This window comes from Jaculus jaculus, chromosome 8 (genome assembly GCF_020740685.1).
Source record: "Jaculus jaculus isolate mJacJac1 chromosome 8, mJacJac1.mat.Y.cur, whole genome shotgun sequence".
In the NCBI taxonomy this organism is placed as follows: domain Eukaryota; kingdom Metazoa; phylum Chordata; class Mammalia; order Rodentia; family Dipodidae; genus Jaculus; species Jaculus jaculus.
In genome coordinates, this window is record NC_059109.1 from 130,505,785 (window position 1) to 130,526,060 (window position 20,276).

The following is a 20,276-nucleotide window of genomic DNA, read 5'->3' on the forward strand; positions in this document are numbered from 1 at the left end:
AGGCTCTATCTGCTGCATCCAGTGCCAAGTTTCAGAGCCCACAGCACCGGCCAGCCACCGTCATCCCCTTCCATCCAGTCACACTTTGGGGATAATACTTGCTGGCTCGGGCCTCAGTTTCCTCATCTGTTACCTGGCAGCAATCACCACACCTCCCTAATGTGTAGGGATTGGCAGGAAGGTCAACTAAGATGCGTGCGCAAGCACCGAGCCCAGGGACAGCACGCAGTAAGCGCTCAGTGCGGCTGCTCTGCCGTCACCACCGTGCACACGTCCCCGGCGTGGTCTTCAGTCGCTGCCCCACACCCATCGTCAGAAAGGCCCCTTCTCCGGCACCCTTCTTGGCGCTCAGCAGGCTCAGGAAAGAGGGACCACTTGTCTTCTCACAGGAGTACATACGTGAGTGAGTGACAGGGTGGTCGCCAAGCACGGGTCAGGAGGCACGCAGCTGAGTTTGCTTTGGGGAACGTTCCCCCGCGACCTCTCTCGGGTCTGCGATTAAGTCTTACAACCAAATCTCCATCCGGTTGGAGCCTTTGGAAGGTGCAGCGTTGGTGGAGGAGGCGTGTCACTGGGAGAGGGTCTGGAGATGGCTTAGCCTAGCCCAGCCCCGCCGGGTGTTCAGAGCTAGCTCACGCCGATCTCTTTCCGGTTGCTGCGGCAATGTGATGCCCTCTGGCTTTCTGTTTATGCCATATTTGCCCTGCTATGGTGAAACTTCTCCTTGAAACTGTAAGCTGAAAGTAAACCCTTTCCTTCCACAAGCTGCTCCTGGCCCAGTGTTTTGTCTTGGCAGTGAGAAGATAGCAATCAAAGGTCAGTATTCGGTTCCTGTATAACCAAGGGCTCTGCAGGCTCACTTGGGCTCTGCAGGCTCACATGGGCCCTGGTCTGTAAGCCAAGTGCTCTGAGGCTTGGCCCAGGGACACCTCACTACTGTTGATGAGGGGAGCACCCACCATGAAACAGAACCATCTTCTCACTCAAGACACCACTGCACAGCCATCCAGAGCCCACGCGGCAGCCATCTCCCACAGTCTCAGGTCCTGGGAGACCCGGGAGACCCGACCTCTAATCCTGATAGCATGTCATGTTCATCCCAGCACGGGAACTTCACAGGGGCCACTCCAAGTCTGCCGTGGACCCTGCCAAAGCTGAGCCTACCAAGGCCAGGCGGCCCCTTGCTTCCAGGAGGCTGGAAGCTCCCCGTGGAAGAGTGGGAAGTCAGTGCTGTCCTGGGTGAGCTGAGATTGCAAATGTCCTCTGGTAATGGTGGACAGCAGGCCTCTCCCAGCCTAGGAGGTATCTCCTTTACCCAAAGGAGAGTCTGATTTAAAGGGACATCTCCCAGGCTTGCCCCATCCTCTTATTTGGTGGTGGCTAACAGCTCAGCAATGCCAGTGTCATCCATGGTCAGAAGGCTTCTGGCAGGGTGGGGGAGGGCAGTTCCACCTTCTGGGCTACTTCATGGGAATAAGACTTGCTGGTTTGGCTGTCTCTCCCCCCCCCCCCCCAGTAACTCCATCCACTGTGGGGACAGTCAAGGACCCCTCAAGTTCTACAGTATAGCCACCTTTGACCTCAAACACGATCAAACTTAAGACAAGGGCAAGACTCACGTGCTTAGCAACCGGTCAGAGCTGTGTGCACATACGCCCTCCCCGCCCCCGGCCAAGGACAACATGGATGACAGGGACAGCGTGTGTCTGACACCCAGGCTCATGCGGGGTGCACAGGTTTCATGTCATTGGACCCCCATGACTTTTACAAGGAGGGCGCCGTCTGACACCTGAGAAAACCGAGGCTCAGAGAGGATGCGCCGCCTTCCCCAGGGAGCCCACCTGGGAGCAGACAGACAGACGCTTGCGAAGGGGCCCGCAGAGGGGGCGCCTCACCTGGGTGGTACGTGAAGTGCTGGGGCTGACTTCGCTTTCTCTTCCCGTTGATGACGTAGAAGTTCACCTTCACGGGGGTCCGGATGTGCTTCTGGCGGTACTCTGGGATCTCGACAAAAAGCATGTTCTGGAAGGAAGCAGTTACCGTGAGCCTAACTGTAGCCGTGACTTGACCTCTACCCAGTCCCCAGGCGAGTTCAGCCAGCCCGCCTATGGCAGCGAGGAGTCTTGCCCGGCTCTGGAAATCTGTTGGAACGGGGACTAAGTTTTCAGCTACAGCTAGGAAAGCTGAGCTGACAGAGCACTGATCAAAGGGCCCACGTCACTCCTCAACTCAGTTAGTACTTGTTGAATACCTAGGAGGGAGGGGGGAAGGAAGCAAAGAAGGAAAGAGAAAAGGAAGGGAAGGAGGGAGGGAGGGGGGAGAAGGCAGGGAGGAGGGAGAGCAGGACCTCGGAGGGACACATGCACACTCAGCCCTGTGACTTACAGGCTGGCTCTTGTCTTTGTCCACTGTGGCCTCCATCTCCCAGATCTGCTGCCCATCTGGAAAGCCAAAAATGACAACTTTGAAGGAACAAGGAAAACCAAGAGTTTAAGACAAAGCTCACTAACCACTTACCTATTACCTCACTTCCGTGAGCTGGCATGTCTCTGTGTGTGTGTGATGTCTGTGTGCGTGTATTTACATGCACATATATGAATAATTTTTTTTTCCAAAACAGAGGTGTGTTGACGTTAAGGAAACTTGCCAACAGAAAACTAAGAAAAATGAGTAGAAATTGTTCAGAATCCTCCCATCATTATCTTTTCCTCCTTGTTATCTGAATGCCTTGTTTTCGCTCTTTTTTTTTTTTTAAAGCTATTGTTGACCATTATGCTTGGTTATATGCTGGGTCCAACCATGGCTATTTCCAAAAAGGTCCTGCCAATGCCAAGATGGTCTCAGGGGCATCACTCTGTCCCTGCTTGTCCCGGATGCAGGTGCCTGACTCATGACTCACCAGGATCCTAACCCTAACCTTTGTCACCATCTCCTGAGAGTCACAACAATTGGCAAGTTTTTGCTAAGCGGCAAACTGGCAAACTCTCCTTCCGAGGCTCACGGAACTGCTTTCCCCGTCAGAGGCCTGCAAGTCAGGCCAAGCAAAACTCTTCATTTGCAAATTATAGATTTATCTTGCTGACCACCTACACTGGTCACCGGGCAGTTTTTAGCTGAAACAAATCATTTCCACAAGTGTTTCCAGGCTGTCAGTGGAACACCGATGCTGAAGGATATGAAATGGTTTTATGAGAAGGGGGGAAAATGCCAGAAACTAATAAAGCACGTGGAAAACGCTGAGTCAAAGTCCAGTGGGTTCCTTGACTCCTGGGAGGCTTCAATGTGCTCACAAGAAGTGAGTTGTACCCCAACATCCGGTGCCTGACCCTTTCTGGCTCAACTGTGACAGTTCAGACAGGACAGCCTGGAGCTCAGCTCTGAGGGTTCACCAAGAAAATGTGGGCTGTGAGCATCACTCAGACTGATGAGCATAGGACACAACCACTCCAGCAAACTAATGAAAGGCCAGTGATTGCTACCAAGCAGATGTATTGGAGAATGTGATTGTGAGGTACAAGCAACAAAAAGAACCAAGCTCTTTGTAACAAGCAAGCCAGTCTTGGCCTTACACTTCTATTAGGGGTGGTTCCTGAAATCACTTAAGGGAGACCTGAGCTTGTGTCAAAAACAAAGAAGAGGGACTGAGGTAGTACTCAGCAGTGCAGGGCTTGCCTAGCATATACGGGGTACTGGCTTCGATTCTCAGTGCTGCCAAAACAAAGAAACCAAAAGAGGGAGGGAAACACACCCATTTTTCCCAGTGGGATAAGGACCAGATGGGCTGGGGAGATGGCTCAGTGGGTAAGGCGCTGGCATGCATGCAGGAGGGTCTGAGTGCAGATCCCCAGCACCCAGGCACAAGTGCCAGGCATAGGAATTGCACTGCTGGGCAGGCAGAGCCAGGAAGCTCCCCAGGGCCTGTGGGCTAGCTGGTCTAGCTTAATCAGTGAGCTCTGAGCTCAAGAAGAGACCCTGTCTCAAAAAAGTCAAGCGGAGAGCTATTGAGAAAGACACCCAATGCTGGCCTCCACATGCCTGTGTAGACATGTGACTACACACACCTATGTATGTTTGCTCACACATATAAGCATGCACACATACATGTATAAATACATATTAAAGTCACAGCTGTGTCCTCATCACACTGTAAGGAAACAGAATATGCGAGCGTCAGCGGCTCTGAAGAATGAGGGGTTGAGAGGTGCCAGATGCTGTTCCTAGGGGTCCAGATGGACACCGAGGCACCTGGACCAAAGCCACTGAGACCCAAGCCCTGCCATGTGCAGTGGCCCAGGCAGAACTAGGCAGGAACTGTCCTCACTGCTCTGTCAAAGGCAGGCTTAAGGCCCCTGTCAGTGGAGTGCCAGTGGAGTGTGGCCATCCAGGCAGGCTGCGGGTCCCCGTGGGTCCCCGTGGAGCACGCCTTCCTCCACTAACATTAGTTAGCCACGGTGTGGAGCCGGAAGGCTTCGGGAAGCACTGTGGGATCCATGTTTGTTTTGTCATCCCTGTGCTCTCTGCTCATTGGCTGAGCCGAATGCTGCCAAGTCTGTGTGCAAGAGGGAGGGAGGGACACGGTAAAGGGAGGGAAGAAAGGACTGATGGACAGACAGATGGTGTGGGGGGGAGGGTAGGTGGAGGAAGGAGGGAGGGAGGAATGATGGATCAGTGGGTACATGGATTGAGAAAGGGGAAGATGAGGGACGGACGGATGGACGGAAAGATGGAGGAGCAGAAAGACAGTGGGATGGATGGGTGAGTGGGCAGATGGACGAGACAGTCTGTCCTACACCTAGGTTACCTGCAGGAGGCTTGCCCCTACATGCCCGGAAAGCAGCAGAGCTGGAGGACAGAGCTGACCCCTAGCCTGAGGGAGCCAGGACCAGTGTCAGCCCGACGGGAGGAGCCGGTGAGCTTTCAGGAGAGGGAAGGCAGATGGAGGCGCGAGGCATCGCCTAGAGCTGCCACCGGGCTCGAGCACTTGGCAAGGAAGGCCGAGTGTCAGCTCCTGTAAGGAAACCGTGCCTGATGCGGCCCAGCCCCGCTCTGCTTTCAAGAGCCGTCTAAGTAAAGGCAGCTGAAACTGGCTCTGTGTGTTCTCCAGGGCCGCTGAACAGCGGAAAGCATGTCCTCCCTGGAAGCGGGGCTGAGAAAGCCCGGCAGATGTCGGGATCCAGAACGTCCCCTGGCTCAGGGCTTCACCATCTGTCCTGGACAGACTTCCTGAGGCCTGGCGGAGGTGCCTCTCTCCTGGCCTCCCCGCCTCAGTGGGCTGGCCTCACTGCCCCCATTCTATGCTCACACATACCCTTGCACCCTCTCTCCTTGTTGACACTTCCTGCGGGGTCACCTGAGCAGTCTTACAGAAAAGAACCATATCCCGAGACTTTTGGCTAAAAGCTTCCAGCAACTTCCTACCACCATGGGGACAAAGCCAGACTCCTCGCCTTGTCTGCGGGCCCAAGCGCTCGCATGCCCTCCACGGGACGTCCCCACACTCGGGGTTGGGGTCCTCCCCACCCCCGCCACTCCTGCTGCCTCTTCCCTCAGAGGTCCATGCAACCTTCATCCCCACCTGTAGAGCGCAGCTTAAAGCCATCTCTTCTGGAAAGTTCCTCCCCGACCTCTCTACCCAGGTTGCCAAATTTCACAAATAAAAGCACTGGCTGCCCAGTTACACCTGAACGGCAGGAAACTGAGTGCAGCCAACCTCACTGTCACCTGTCTGTAGTTCACATTCAGCCAAGGTGTCTGGTACTCTTCCCTCCCCTGCTGTGGGCTACAGGCCCCTCTGCAAGCTCCCCTGAACCTCATCTCATACCTTTGTGCTTTGTCCTCCTCTGAAAGTGTCCTGCTTATAAAGCACGGACCTCATCTGACATATGTCATGTGCCTGGTACAGCACTGCACACAGTAGGTGCTCAATAAATGCTCAGGGTGAACGTGGGAGCCCTGAAGGCTGAGCAAGTGAAGCGAGGCTGACAGAGCATGCACAGCCAGGGTCCTCCCTACCCAGCAGCCTTCTCAGACTCTCCTCAGAGCCAAGCATCAACTACAGACAAGCCTATGTGCTTCAGGCTGCCAGGCCCTCTGGGAACCCGGAAACTGGGGTTTGAGGCCCCGCCCTCGACTGACAAGCTCTGTCACCTCAAGGAAGTCTGTCAACCACATATGTGACTCAGCTTCCCCATCTGTAAGTGGGGGTGGAGAGGGGGCCAGCCAGCAGTCATATCCCCAGGGCCGGGAGGGACTCTCCTGCCTGCCAAGAAAGCTACGTGGCCCTGCCCCGCTGACTCCGCGTGAAAGAACCCAGCTTCCACTCTGAGCACCATGTGCCAGGCCTGTGCAGTTTCTTGAGCTCCTTTTATTGCTAAAACACCACCGACCCCATTAGAGTTGGGTAAACTGAGTCCCAAGAAGCACAGCTGGAGACCTATCCAGACTGCAGGCCCCGTCTGCTGGGTGCCCTTGCTGACCAAGGGTGAGGCTCACGAAGCTTCTTGATCACCAAGGACCATGTCTTTCCTTTCTGTTTGTTTCTTCTTCTTTTGTTTGAGACAGGATATCACGTAGCTCAGCCTAGCCTCAAACATGCTGTGTAGCTAAGGTTGGCTTTGAACTTCTCATCCTCCTACCTCTACCTCCACAGTGCTGGGGTGGCAGGCCTGTGTTACCACATTCCCTGTTCATGTGGTGCTAAAGACAGAACCCAGGGCCGCATGTGTTCTAGGCAAGCACTCCACCCACTTGAGCCACACCCCCAGTCTCGATTTTCCAAGTGCTGGCATTATAGGCACGTGTCACCACCCCTGGCTCCCCAGGCACGTGTGTGTGTGTGTGTGTGTGTGTGTGTGCGTGCGTGTGTGTGTGCATGTTGAGGTCAGAGGACAACCTTGGGGTACTGGTCCTCTCTTTCTGTTGCTTCTGCTGCTGCTGGAAACCAGTCTAGCTGCCTCACAAGCTCCGGGGTTCTCCTGGCTCCACCTCCCACTGCCGTAGGTGCTCTGAGGCCCCAGACACACACACGACTTTGTGTCCAGCTTTACGCAGGTGCTGGGGTTTTGAACTCTGGTTAGCAGGCTCGCAAGCAAGGGCCTTTAACCGCCGAGCCACCTCCCTGGCCCCTCAGCGTCATTTTCTAATAGTGGAAATGCTCACCTCTCCATGGCCTCTTACCAAGCGTCCTCACCCAGGGAGACGCAAGCTTCCCCCCTGTGTAAGCCTGATGGTCTGTGCAAGGGGCTGATGTGTATGTGCAAATGTGAAACTGTCTGAAAATGACCATGTTCTGTCTCAAGTGGTGCTTCAGAGAGGCAGCCTGGCCTCTGTCTTGGGAGGCTAGGGGGCCCGATGACATTGGCCGTGAGTGAGTCACTGAGGGCAAAGGTCCCCGGTGCCTTAGTCATGCTACTGGGCTGCCCAGACGCTGTTCCCAGGGAACCCTCCAGGCCAGCCTAGGTCTCCTGTCCCCAGAAGCCACACCTGGGGGAGAAGCAGGTGCAGGAGGAAGGCTGACCTCTAAGTGAGTAAAAATACTTATTTAGCACTGTTTTCAAAATAGACATTTTTTTTTAAAGCACATGCATTTCTATGTATTAAACAAAGCCCAAACGACAGCCTTTGGGAACCTCCAAGTAATAAAATGAGTCATGGCAGGACAGGATGACTCAGTGGGAAAGAGGGAATTCCACCGCCCACGCCTCCTCTAGAAAAAAAAAAAAAAATCAATTTACCCTCTCGACAGGTGATGGGAGCCTCTGCCATCAGTCCGCGCCAAGAAACCCATCCAGCAAAACAAAAATCCTCTTCAAACCATTTCAGTTTCAAAGCTGAGTAATGCAGTGTGGGCCCCTTTCCAACCTACGCCCCCGCGGGACACGGAGAGCCGGGGAGCGACTTGGCCGGGCCCGGGGGGGGGGGGGGGGCGGGGGGGCTGAATTAAGGATTTACCAGCTGAAAAATTCCAAAACCCTGTGTCATGTGAAGGAACCTTCCAAAACATTGGAGTGTACCCAGCGCGGCGAGTCGCTCACAGCCATGGCAACCCCGTTTCCTCAGCCGCATCGCTTGTGTTTTCGTGTCCTTAGATTTTTTCCTGTTTTGCAATGTTTTGCTGGGACCCCCGACTTTCGCCTGAAGCCAGGGGCCAGAGGCCAGGGTTCCCAGCGAGGGCAGGAACAGCCTGGCCTCCCAGCCTGACCCTGCCTGGAAGGTTGTGTGAGCCTTTTTGCAGGACCAGCTCTCAGCAAGGGCTAAGTGTCATCTGGAGGAACGGCCTGTTTGCTCTCTCTTTAACCGGTGTGCGCATGTGTGTGCAGGCACACGCGTGCCACGAAGTGTGTGGAGAGGTCAGAGGACAGTGTCGGGTGTCAGTCCTTGCTTTCCACCTTGTTTGAAGTAGGGTCTCCGTTCTTTCTCACTCTCCGCACCAAGCTAGTTGGGATCCTCCTGTCTCTCCATAGGTGCACTAGGTACAGATAGGGAATGAGTTTTGGCTTTACGTGGGTTCTAGGGATCCAAACCTCAGGTCTGCACAGTACCCATGCTGGCATGGAAAGCAACCCCCCCTCCGCCCCTGTGCCCTCTTTCTGGACCTCTGGTTGTTCTCATTCCCTCTTTTTCTCCTAAATAAATTTGTTTTTAGTAAGGAAGTTCATTCCTTTCCAATGTTCTGCCGACTCCCCTCTAATGTGGCCAGCGAAGCAGCTTTATAGCTGAGACAAATGCTGCCTTGCAATTTCAGATCTTTCCCCAGCAAGGCGCTAACCTGGGATTCCCCCATCTTGAACCTCAGTTATTTCATCTGTAAAATGGGAATAGTGCAGCAACCTCCCAGGCCGGAGGTAAGAGACAAGGGGACATTAACATTATTCAGCCTGGTGAACAGACATCTGCTGTGCACGGAGACTGTTCTGGAAACTGAGGCTGCATCAAGCTCTCGGGGAAGCCAGACTGCAGGCGGCCAGGTGGCCCATGAGCCAACAGAGAAGATGACTACAAAAATGCCGAGCGTTGAGCCAGGCGTGGCGCTGGCCTTTGATCCCAGCACCGGGGAGGCAGAGGTGGGAGGATCGCCGTGAGTTTGAGGCCACCCCGAGACTCCACAGTGAATTCCTAGGCTAGAGTGAGACCCTACCTTGAAAAAAAAACAAAACAAAACAAAGCTGAGTGTCACCGAGAAAGCCAAGCAGGGGGCTGGGCTAGTGGGCTGGGAAAGGATTTTGGGGGGAAGATGGGTCAACAAGCATGGATGAGCAAGAGGCCTCTCAGGCAAAGGGGTCTCTGAGCTGAGACTTGGGAAAGAGGGGGTGTGGCTGTATGAAGAAACTGGACTAATGGTGCAGAGCAAAGCCCGCTAGCAAGGTCCTGGGGCAGAAAAGAGCGTAGAGTGTTTGAAGACAGAATGAGGTGGGTTCCTCGTGCCAGGCAAGCTAAGGAGAGAGTCGATCAAGCCGAGATCAGAGGAACAGTCAAGGGCTGCGTCCCACAGGTTCTTATAAGTCATGAAAATTATTAAAAATAGGAATAAGGTACCGTAATAATCATTAGGATGGCTGCTATAAATAAGACAGCACTTTCCAAAACACAGAGCTTTTCTAACTTGGGCAGCTCCGTGGGCCCTCGCCTCTGGCTTTTCCACCTCCTCAGCTTGTCCTCTTGCTGGAGTGGAAAGTGCCGAGCCAGTTTCGGTGGACAGCTATAAAAAGCCCGCTGAAGCCAGTGGTGGTGCAGATGACCAAACCCTGGGGCTAAGATTAGCCCAGAGGATGTCACCTTTCCTAATGTGAACACCAGCTGGGATTCCCCTGCCTTGGAAAACTTCGCCTGGCCCGCCCTGCCGGCAGCGCCAAGTGTCCATGGAGATGAGTTTTGGAAAAGCCGAGCTGAGCAACAGGGATCTCCCTGCAGCCAGCGGGGAGGGGAACCCTCGGGGTCAAAAGAGCAGTCCCCATGCCCCCGCAAACTCCAGTCCCTCCTGCTCCTGGCAGAGCCTCGGGGCACCTTCTCCCCACCCAGGGAAGCCCACTTCTCCTTGGGTGGGGGGAGAGCTCTGGTGCCGCAGATGCCCTTGGAATTGTGCTGGGGAAAGCTCCTCCCTCCAGAACCAGCAATGAAGGCAGAGGTCGGGGGTCGGGGGTCTCTAAACCACACACTGGTTCAAGTTCCTGGCTGGGGAAGTGGAAGGGTCTCTGACCAAAGGAGCCAGGTCTGAGCCCACCCAGAGAAGAAGGAACAGAGCCAGGCTGCTCGGACTGAGATCTGGTCACTGCCACTTCACAGCGGTGTGATCTTAACCAAGAATCCAAACCTCACTGTGCTCAGAGTCCTGGCGTCGAACTGGGAGAAGTGGCTCATTTTGGAGCAGTCAGACCCGCTGACATGGGCCAGTGCTTAGAACAGAGCTTGGCCCTGGCTACTTACTATTACTGGCTGTTTTTTTTAATTATTTAATTAATTATTTATTTATTTGAGAGAGAGAAAGAGGGGGAGAGAGAGAGAATGGGCACGCCAGAGCCTCCAGCCACTGCAAACGAACTCCAGACGCATGCGCCCCCTTGTGCCTCTGGCTTACGTGAGTTCTGGGGAATCGAACCAGGATCCTTTGGCTTTGCGGGCAAATGCCTTAGCCGCTAAGCCATCGCTCCAGCCCTTACTTGCTGTTTTGTGTGTGTGTGTGTGTGCGTGTGTGTGCGCACACAAGCATGTGGAGACCAGAGGACAACCGCAGGCATTGTCCGTCTTTGTTGAGACAATGTCTCTCAGTGGCTTGGAGCTCACCAAGTAGGTTACACTGGCTGGCCAAGGAGCCCCAGGGATCTTCCTGTTTCCCCACCTCCCCAGCACTGTGTGGCATACACTAGGCACACACCACCATATCCAGACACACAAACATACATGCACACAGAGTCCAAGCCTCTCGGTGATAAACAAACAAACAAACAAGGTTTGCAAGGCAAGCACTTTACCAACTGAGCTATCTCCTTAGCCCTACGTGTTGGCCATCTGACTTCGAGCCCAGGCTTGTGATCGTGCAGCTGACAGCCCTCCGGAGCTGGTCCAGCCCAGGCCCATTCGAGGACAGTGGCCAGCCCTCTGATTTCGCTGGAGGGCCGTATAAATGCCCACAGACATTCAACGAGCATGTGCCGTGTTCTCAGGGCACACAGCTCCCAGAGAACCCCACGTCTAGGGGAGGGCTGGTCTCCCAGTTTACAGAGGGGGGAAGCTGAGGCCCAAGGGGCCAAACAGTAGGGCAAAGCTGGAAACTGTCTACGGATGTGGCCACTGATAACCTGCATTTGACTGGCAGAGAGCAGGCACCATGTTAGATAGGAAATGAGCCAGAAGCCTTGCCCTCCACACCGCGCCTACAACATTCTACAGCCCACGTGATGGCTGAAGTGGTCCTCCGTCTCGGGGTCAAGATGTGAATTGCTCTGGGATCCAAGATGGTGGCTGCAATTGATGCTCCCAAGCTCATCCAGTCATCCCACAAACACTTCACTTCTCTAGGGAGAAGCATCTGAGCAACAGAGTCCCCAGAACCACTGGCAGCTGGGTGACAGCCCGCTTTAGAAAAGGCTGTGGCGGGACCCATCCCCACAACCTTCATTAGAGAGCCCCCCTCGGCACGCAGGCTCTGTCAATGTAGTCATGAGGAACAAAATGTTTGTATCTTATTCGCTTGTACTCCTCTGCCAACAAGGCCCCTTTAAGCAACGGATGCCGTTTTGTCCTGGAGAGGCATCGAAGCTGGTCATTTATATTTGATGCCACTCACCAGCTCAGGCTCCCTACTACCCGAGCTGTGCCAGCGCACACAAGGCCAGGGCTCCACCTGGACCATTTCTGGTTCTGGCCTCTGTTTACCTATCCAAACACTGCCCAGTGTCAACCAGAGTGCAGGCTGGGGAGGTGGCTCAGTGGGTAACGCACTCGCTACACCAGCTTGGGGATCCGGGTTCAGATCACCAGCACCCATGTGAAATGCCAGGTGTGGTGGAGCAGGCCTGGAATCCCCATGCCGGGGAGGCAGAGACAGGATGACCACTGGGACTCACTGGCTAGTTTGTCCAGCCTGACTGGTGAGCGCTAGGTTCAGTGAAGGATCCAGTCTCGGAAAATAAACTGGAGGGCTGGAGGGATGGCTTAGTGGTTTAGGTGTTTGCCTGCAAAGCTAAAGGATCCCGGTTTGATGCCCCAGGACCCACATAAGCCAAATACACAAGGGGGCTCGTGCATCTGGAGTTCATTTGCAGTGGCTGGTAGCCCTGGCAAGCACTTTCTCTCTCTCTCAAATAAATAAATAAATATATTTTTAAAACGAAAATAAACTGGAGCACAGTCAAGGATGACACCTAATATCACCATCTGGCCTCCACACACATGCACACACATGTGTAAACACACCCACATGCATGCACACATACACACTACACATACATACAAACATGCATGCATACCACACACATAAACATGCATTCACACATGCACACTACACACACAGAAACATACATGCACATACGTGAAAATACCCACACATATAAACATGCACACACATGCACACTACACACACATACATGCATGCACATGACACACACACACGGAGTGAGTTAAGAAATTCCTGTGATGGAATGTGGCTGGCTCATCCATCAAATAGTCGGGTTCAGTAAGACTATTAAATATCGGCATAACAGTTCATGGGGTAAAAAAGTAGGCTGAAAAATCTACACACAAAATCACTTTCCTGGGCTGGAGGGATGGCTTAGCGGTTAAGGCACTTGCCAGCAAAGCCAAAGGACCCAGGTTGGATTCCCCATGACCCACATTAGCCAGGCGCACAAGGGGGAGCAAGTGTCTGGAGTTTGTTTGCAATGGCTGGAGGCCCTGGTGCACCCGTTCTCTCTCTCTCTCTCTCTCTCTCTGTCAAATAAATAAATAAAATATTTCAAAAATACCTTTTAAAAAATCACTTCCCTACAAGCGGACGCTGTGGGTGGTGCAGGTCAAAGCAGGGGTGACCTGCCTTCTGCCTGCTCTCCTCTGTGAAGAACGGCTCTGAAGAGACACATGGCTGCCGGACAGGGTGATGCTGCCCACTCGAGTGTGCTTGACGTGTCTGCGGACATTTTGGCTGTCAGGACTTGGCCAGAGCTCTGGCCTCCCACAGAATTCTCTCCACTGACTCATCTGGTCTCTTCGTCCTGCTGTCACAGTGATGGGGCTCTCCTACGTGTTTGCTGCTTCCTCTGGCCCCCCTGGAGACCACCCTAGGAGCTGGCCAATCACTAGACTCTAAACTGTGGGACCTCAGTGCCCATAGCTCACAAGGCACTATCCCCAGCCGGGGTCCAGCCTGCTCCATCTAGACCTCATAGCTGGCCCCTTCTGGACCTTCTGCCTTTCACAGATGAGACACTCATTCATCTAAGGTCCACAGATAGGTCCAACACCTGCACTCCTAAAAGGGAACTGTGGTGGTGTAATTCAGGTGTCCCCCATAAACTTAGGTGTTCTGAATACTAGGTTCCCAGCTGATGGAGATTTGGGAATTAATGTGTCCAGGAGGTAGTGTGTTGTTGGGGGCGGGCTTATGGGTGTCATAGCCCGTGTCCCCTTGCCAGTGTTTGGCACACTCTCCTGCTGCTATTGTCCACCTTATGTTGGCCAGGGGGTGATGTCCACCCTCTGCTCATGCCATCGTTTTCCCCTGCCATCATGGAGCTTCCCCTCGAGTCTGTAAGATAAAATAAACCCCCCCCCCCAAAGCTGCTCTTGGTCAGGTGATTTCTGCCAGCAACGCGAACCGGACTGTGACAGGAGCCCTCGCCTCACTTCTGCCCATGACACGTCTATGCAACAAATCTCATCTAGCAAAGTGACCTCCCTTGACACACGATAGCCTGGTCACTCTAGCTCCCACCTCACAGCTCCAGAATTTGAACCTAGGATCTTTAGGACCAAAATCTACATGCTTAACCATCATGCTACCCAGTCTCTCTTCTGGACACTAGGAGAACATTGTTAAAGTTTGTAAACATCGTAAAGTTTGTGGGGGCGGGGAAGCATCAAAGGTATGGGACAGACTTAGTCTCCAACCGAACAACCAGGGACCAGTTAAAACACATCATGCACGGCTGTGACCCGTGTGGCCGTTAGTCACTGAGGGCTGAGTCAGAAGACCAGATGTGGAACTATACCGTGGCATCTCCAAAGGACCAGGAAAAAAAAAAAAAAAAAGCCACTGACATCACTGACCTGTGGTCTTCTCCGTGAATACGACCTTGGACTCCGCCGTGAAGTTCTGGCCCGTCAGGATCATCTGTTGGCCCCCATAGACCAGGCAGCCATCCATGTCTTGTCTCTCCACCATGGGCAGCTCGTGGGCAGAGCGCTGGGCTGAGGGCAAGAGGGCAAGAAGCAGACGCTGAGACGCTGGGGACACAGGGCAGTGCTTGGAAAACCAGACCCGACCCGCTCTGCCCACGTGTCACTATGATCACATACGTGTCACCACCCTGACCTCTGACCACCTATGGCTGTAAATATTACATCCTTGTCAAAGTGCCCCAAATGAGCAAGGCATGGTGGCACACGCCTTTAATCCCAGCACTCAGGAGGCAGAAGTCGGAAGAGTACTGTGAGTTCAAGGCCACCCGGAGATTAAGCAGTGGGCGAAAGCGAGATCCGACCTTGAGAACAAAATCAACAACAAAAAAAGTGCCCAAAATGATTGGATGGGATTTCCTTATAGCAGCACATTTGATTTTTATGAACCCAGGAATTGATGGGGTAGGAGTGGGGGGTCTCTCCTGGCAGGCAGGGAAGGGGACATGGAGGGACATCTTTATCCTTCGTACTTTCTCCTCAAGGACTTCTTGACTCAGGTAGCTCCTTTGCATTCATCAGCCCAACCTTGAAGGCACTAAGAATGCTAAACACAGGGAAAGGAATGGGTGATTTTTTTTCTTTTGAGACAGGGTCTCACTCTAGACCAGGCTAACCTAAAACTCACTCTATAGCCCAGGCTGGCCTCAAACTCATGGCAATTCTTCTATCTCAGCCTTCCAAATGTTGAGATTAAAGGCATGCACCACCAAATTTGGCTCATGGGTGATTCTTTTTATGACTTAATTTTTATATTGTATTGATTTATTAGAGAAAGAGAGAGAAAGACACGGGGGGGGGGGGGGGAGAATTGGTGTGCCATGGCCACTATCAACTGCAAACAAACTTGATGCATGTGTCACCTGGTGCATTTGACTTTATGTGGGTACTGGGGAATCAAACCTGGGTCATTAGGCTTTGTAGGCAAGCACCTTAACCGTTGAGCCATCTGTCTAGCTCTCATGGGTGCTTTTTTGTTGTTCATTTTTATTTATTTGTTTGAGAGTAACAGACAGAGAGAGAAAGAGGCAGACAGAGAGAGAGAGAGAGAGAGAGAGAGAGAGAGAGAGAGAGAGAATGGGCGCATCAGGACCTCCAACCACTGCAAAAGAACTCCAGATGCATGCACCCCCTTGTGCATCTGGCTAACGTGGGTCCTGGGGAATGGAGAGCCTCGGACCGGGTTCCTTAGACTTCTCAGGCAAGCACTTAACCACTAAGCCATCTCTCCAGCCCTCATGGGTGCTTCTTAATGTGAGCTGTAAGCGCTAAGATCTGCCCCACGACCTCATTTTCTAGAAGTCCCTTCCCATCACCGTGCTCCTGCCACACTCGTATAACATTCTCTCCTCCCAGGAGGAAGAGCTTTGCCTTTGTACCGCCATGAGCACAGGCCTGCAGGACCAGGTCTTGGCAGGAGGGGCTGGAAGTGAGCTGGGTGGGTGGCTGGGGACTGAGGGGTCTCTCAGTGCCATTCCACAGTAAAGGACAGTCCTTCTCTAGGCTCTGAGCAGTGCAAGCGCTCACTGGAGCCTTCTGAGGAAGGAAATGACAAAGCCACCGAGCTGAGGTCAGGATATCACCTGGCTGAGCTGGTCCACGGTGAGGCTTTAGCAGAAACTCTCCCAAGCAGGGCTGCGTGCCCACAGCCGTCCTTCCGCCCCTTCTGGAAGGCAGGCTGCAGGAGGGAATGAATGGAGACAGGTGCCCGGCCAGCCAGTTGAGAAGCAGGTCCTAGGTACCCACAGGGCCCCTCCACTCTCTCAGGCCCTGCCCACCCGGCTCAGGCTTCACCCTCTAGCCTCAGCCCCACCCGCCCGGCTTGGGCCCGCCTTTCCTCTGGTGAGTCAGCCTGAGCTCCTGGCTCTCCTCCTGGAGCTGAGAACCATGGCAGAGGGCCAGCCCGTTGCACGCCAGGGCTCACGGACCTCCCCATCCGGGAGCTGAGCAGCAGCCTCGTGAGGCCCAAGACCCAAACTTAACCCTTCCCTTCTGGGCTGGGAGCCGAGCATCCCTGAGGCTGTAAGGCCACTGAGGAGCAGGTGCACTTGGCAACATGTCAGGCCTCCTTCCACCCACTTGCCCAGGCCCTCTCCCCCGCATCAGGCTCTTTGCTCCCACCCCTGGCCTGTGGGTTCCAGGGTGCGTTGAGAGGCTTGGGCAAAACTGCTAATTCCTCCCACATGAGCACGCTAATTCTGTCTTCCAAAGCTGGAGCTCACGATGACTTCTTAATTGAGCTACCACTGGGCAGATTTACTAGCAGTGAAAACAGCAGCTGGGAATCCAGCTTCTCGGATTTGCCTTTGATGGAGTTGGTGGGGGGGGGTGGTTGGCGGTTGCCTGCCGGTGCTGCAGATGGGTGGAGAGGTGGCAAAAACCACCCCTCCCATTTTACAGGTGGAAAACCTGAGTCATTGCTACTGGGCAAGCGGGCCAAGGGCTTGCAGCCAGCCTGGCCAGGGGCCTGGCCGCCAGGCGGAGGGCCGTGAATCACCTTGGAGAACATGCTGGTCCAATCTGCGGGCTTTCTCCTCTGCCTGCAACGCAATGCCAGCAGTGTCCTGCAGCCACTAAGGGTCGCCTCGGCCAGCTCTGCTGCTCTCCCGCCTCCCCTCAAGGGAAAGGATGGTTAATGAAAATGGTGAGACTGAAAAGATAAGGAGATCCAGCCAGCTTCCCAGGGGTATCCTGGTCACAAAGCACCCCCACACAGACCTGGTGTGAGGGGAAGAGCCTGGAGGCCTGGCCAGACCTCCTGCACCCCGTGTGCAGACTGACAAGGAGCTCAGGACTGTCTCACTGGACGGAGCAGCAGCCGGAGTTGGAAGGCCGTGGACACCCAGACTGCCCCTGATAGCACAGGTTCCCGGCCTCGGGACCACCCACCTAAGAGCCGGACCCTTCTTTACCATGGGGCCGGGCCTTTCACTTGGGGGTGCTCGGTAGCATCCTGTATTCCCGGTCTCTACCCACTGGATGTCGGTAGCCTCCCACGTCCCCCACACCAGCTGTGACAAACATCTGTAGACTTGGCTGGTGGCCCCTGGGAGAAGAGACCCGAAGACACTCCACCCTAATAATGCCACTGCGTCTCAGACCATCTGTGGTACGGCGCTATTATCCACGTAAGGGTGAGCCAGTGCGGGGTGCTGGGACCAGCAAGGGGCCAGAAAGCTGCCGTTTTGAGTCCTGCATCTGCCACCCCCCTTACTGTGTGACCCTGCTCAAGTCATTTCATCTAGCTGGATCCCAGAAGCCTCCTCTGTAAAACAGTCCTGTCCCATGGGCAGCCCGCCTTCTCTCAGTGCAAGTGGGCGCACGCTTGGAGCCTTCACTGTACAGCCTACTGCGGGACACCTTTCCCAGAGCCTATGTGGCCCGACCCGAATCTCAAACCAATGGCCTCTCGTGTCACCATGCTTCCTAGCAGTTCCTGAACCATCACACGGGTTTCTTTTACCCTCTAGCCCAGGTTGGCCTTGAACTCATGGCACTACTCCCTGCTCAGCCACCTGGGTGCAGGGATTAAAGGTGCCACCACCCCTACCTGGTCACAGATTTCTCGACCCCCCCCCCCGCCGCCAGTGTTGCTCAGGGCAGTTCCTGGGATTCTGCAGTGGCATGGGGTAGGGGCAAGTCCTTAATAAAGCCCAGGAGCATGGGCCACTCCCAGGTGTCCCCATCTCTTAGGCAAAACTCACCTATGTGCATTGTAGCAATCCTTCTAGGTGACTTCCACACATTTATCTCAGAACTGAGTTCTACCTGAGAGCGGGGGATCTCCTCCCAAACAAGCCCTCATCCTTGGAGATACCTTCAGCAGGGAGAGGGGCCTCGGGGGCCTCAGAAAGAGGAACTGGGAAGCAAGCAGCCAAACAACACTCTGGGACTCCCGACTCCATCTGATGCAACTTCCACCAAGACCGATACTAATTGGGGCGACATCAAGGACCTAAGAGAGTTCTCAGGAAGCCACTGGCCTTCCGAGGTCTACACCCGGGGCTCCCACAGGCCCCCGCGGCCCCCATTCAGCTGTTGATGGCATAAGTGGAGATTCAAAGTCATCCAAATGCTCTATCCGTAGTTTTCTACCCCAACTCCGCCTTGGTTCAAACCCTTCCTGGCAGACCTGGCTCGACTCTGCAGACAGCCAGGACCCAGGTTCCCATTTTAGCTTCCAGGTGGCCACAGGCTTCTTGACTTCTGACACCTTGTAAAATGTCTCAGGGGCCTGTATTTTTACAAGCTCTGAATTCACAGGGTGCTGTTGACTTCCTTGTCCTGATTTTTCCAGGGCCACTGGTGACCTGGAGACACCACAGAGCTCCCTAGGGAAACTCTGCAGATCCAGCCTCCAGCTCGGCCTGAGCGTGTCCCCTACAAGACAAAAGTGCCATCCATCTGCCACTTGCCCAGTCAGGGCAGGCGTGGCCAAGACCTGCGCTCTATCCAGGAGCCTCCAGAGAGAGACAAGAGAGGCTGGCCAAGAAACTATTTCTACACAGGGTGTGAACTCAGTTAACATGGGACAGTTACTGTCATGGAGGGCACCTTGGATTCTGGCCATGTCATAAATATTTCTCTCTTTATATTGTGAAATGTATACATTGCTAAGCAATCAGGGGTCTGTGTGAAGGTGCTACCGAGTGGCTGATGCGTTCAAAGTGCACAGCTTGTTGACCGCCCTGGCAATGGGGCCTTGGAGAAGTCACTTCTCTCTGTGCCTCTCTTTTCTCATCTATAAAATAGGAATAATAAACTCCCAGTGGGCTGTTTCCAGATGAAATAAATGGGATATGTGGTGCCTAGTGGGGCTTCATGGTTGTTTATTTTTATTGCTAAACTTCACGGGACCACAAAGCAGGAATGACTCCTATTTCAGACACTGTGTCTCTCAGAGGAGAGGAGACACTCCTGAGAGCTCTGGGTTCAGTGAAGCAGATAGGCATGTTTTGGGTCTAGATTGTGGGGTTCTACCACCTTGGACCATAGGGAAGGCCCAGGCCAGAAACTTCTAATTGACCTCCCCATGCTAGTAAATTGGCCCAAACACTGACCACGTCCAGCTACGATGAACTCTGGTTCCTGTCTTAGGCTGCCAATATGGCTCTAGAAGGAACTGCTGACGCTGGCCTCAGCCTAATGCTCACTGTTCCCTGCGTCTTCCCTGGAGATTCTCCCATAGTGTGGGGTCACCATAGCCAGCACGGGGCAGACACTGCCTTGCACAGGACCATATCTAGCAGGATCTTGGGGACCTCAATTTACTCAAGCACAGAGTGGGGTAGCACCTGCCCCACAGGACCGTTCTTTCACATGTCACCCCATTCACACAGCACCACGTACAGACCACGCACTGCTCTGTTTCTCTTCTGACCTGATCGTGATGCCTTCCAGCATCGTGAGCATTCCAAGACACCTCCTCCACATGACCCAATTCTGCCTGGAGGCTGCATGACCCTCGGCTGACCGATGGGTTCTCTGGTCACCAAAGAACCAGGGCCACTGGGACAGAGAAGAGAGCTGAGGCTCTGCTCCTTTCCTATGCAGACATTACAGCAAATCACCAGCCCTTCGGAACTTGGCGTGAGAGATGGGCTCTGAGACGAGCATCTGCCTAGGTTGCTGGGCGCATCCACACTCGGCAAATGTCTCCTTGTATTTCAGGATGTGGAAAGCGGGAGGGTAGAGTGAGGATGGAGTGGACGTGGGCACACTGTAGCTGGCTCTGCCTGCCTGCTCACATGTGGCCCAGGAAAGAGCTGGCTAGAGGACGTGGCCCTCAGCAGGAAAGCCACCGGACCCTGGGCTTCCCATCACAGCAGCTTTCCCGCCATCCTTTGTCACACTGCCCCCTTCCCCCACCCCCACAAGCCAGCTCCTCA

At 54.1% G+C, this 20,276-nt stretch overlaps 1 protein-coding gene across 2 annotated transcripts in view; it reads right to left on the reverse strand.

The window, feature by feature from the left end:
- The window catches only part of Nfatc2 (nuclear factor of activated T cells 2), a 139,020-nt gene that overhangs the window by 38,641 nt on the left and 80,103 nt on the right, over positions 1-20,276 (reverse strand). For both annotated transcript variants that reach the window (XM_045156291.1, XM_004663859.2), the window contains 3 exons: positions 14,260-14,400; positions 2,386-2,441; positions 1,896-2,022 (listed from right to left, as the gene is read on the reverse strand). In XM_045156291.1, the coding sequence (XP_045012226.1) occupies positions 1,896-2,022; positions 2,386-2,441; positions 14,260-14,400 (324 nt within the window). The remainder of the gene's footprint in view (positions 1-1,895; positions 2,023-2,385; positions 2,442-14,259; positions 14,401-20,276) is intronic.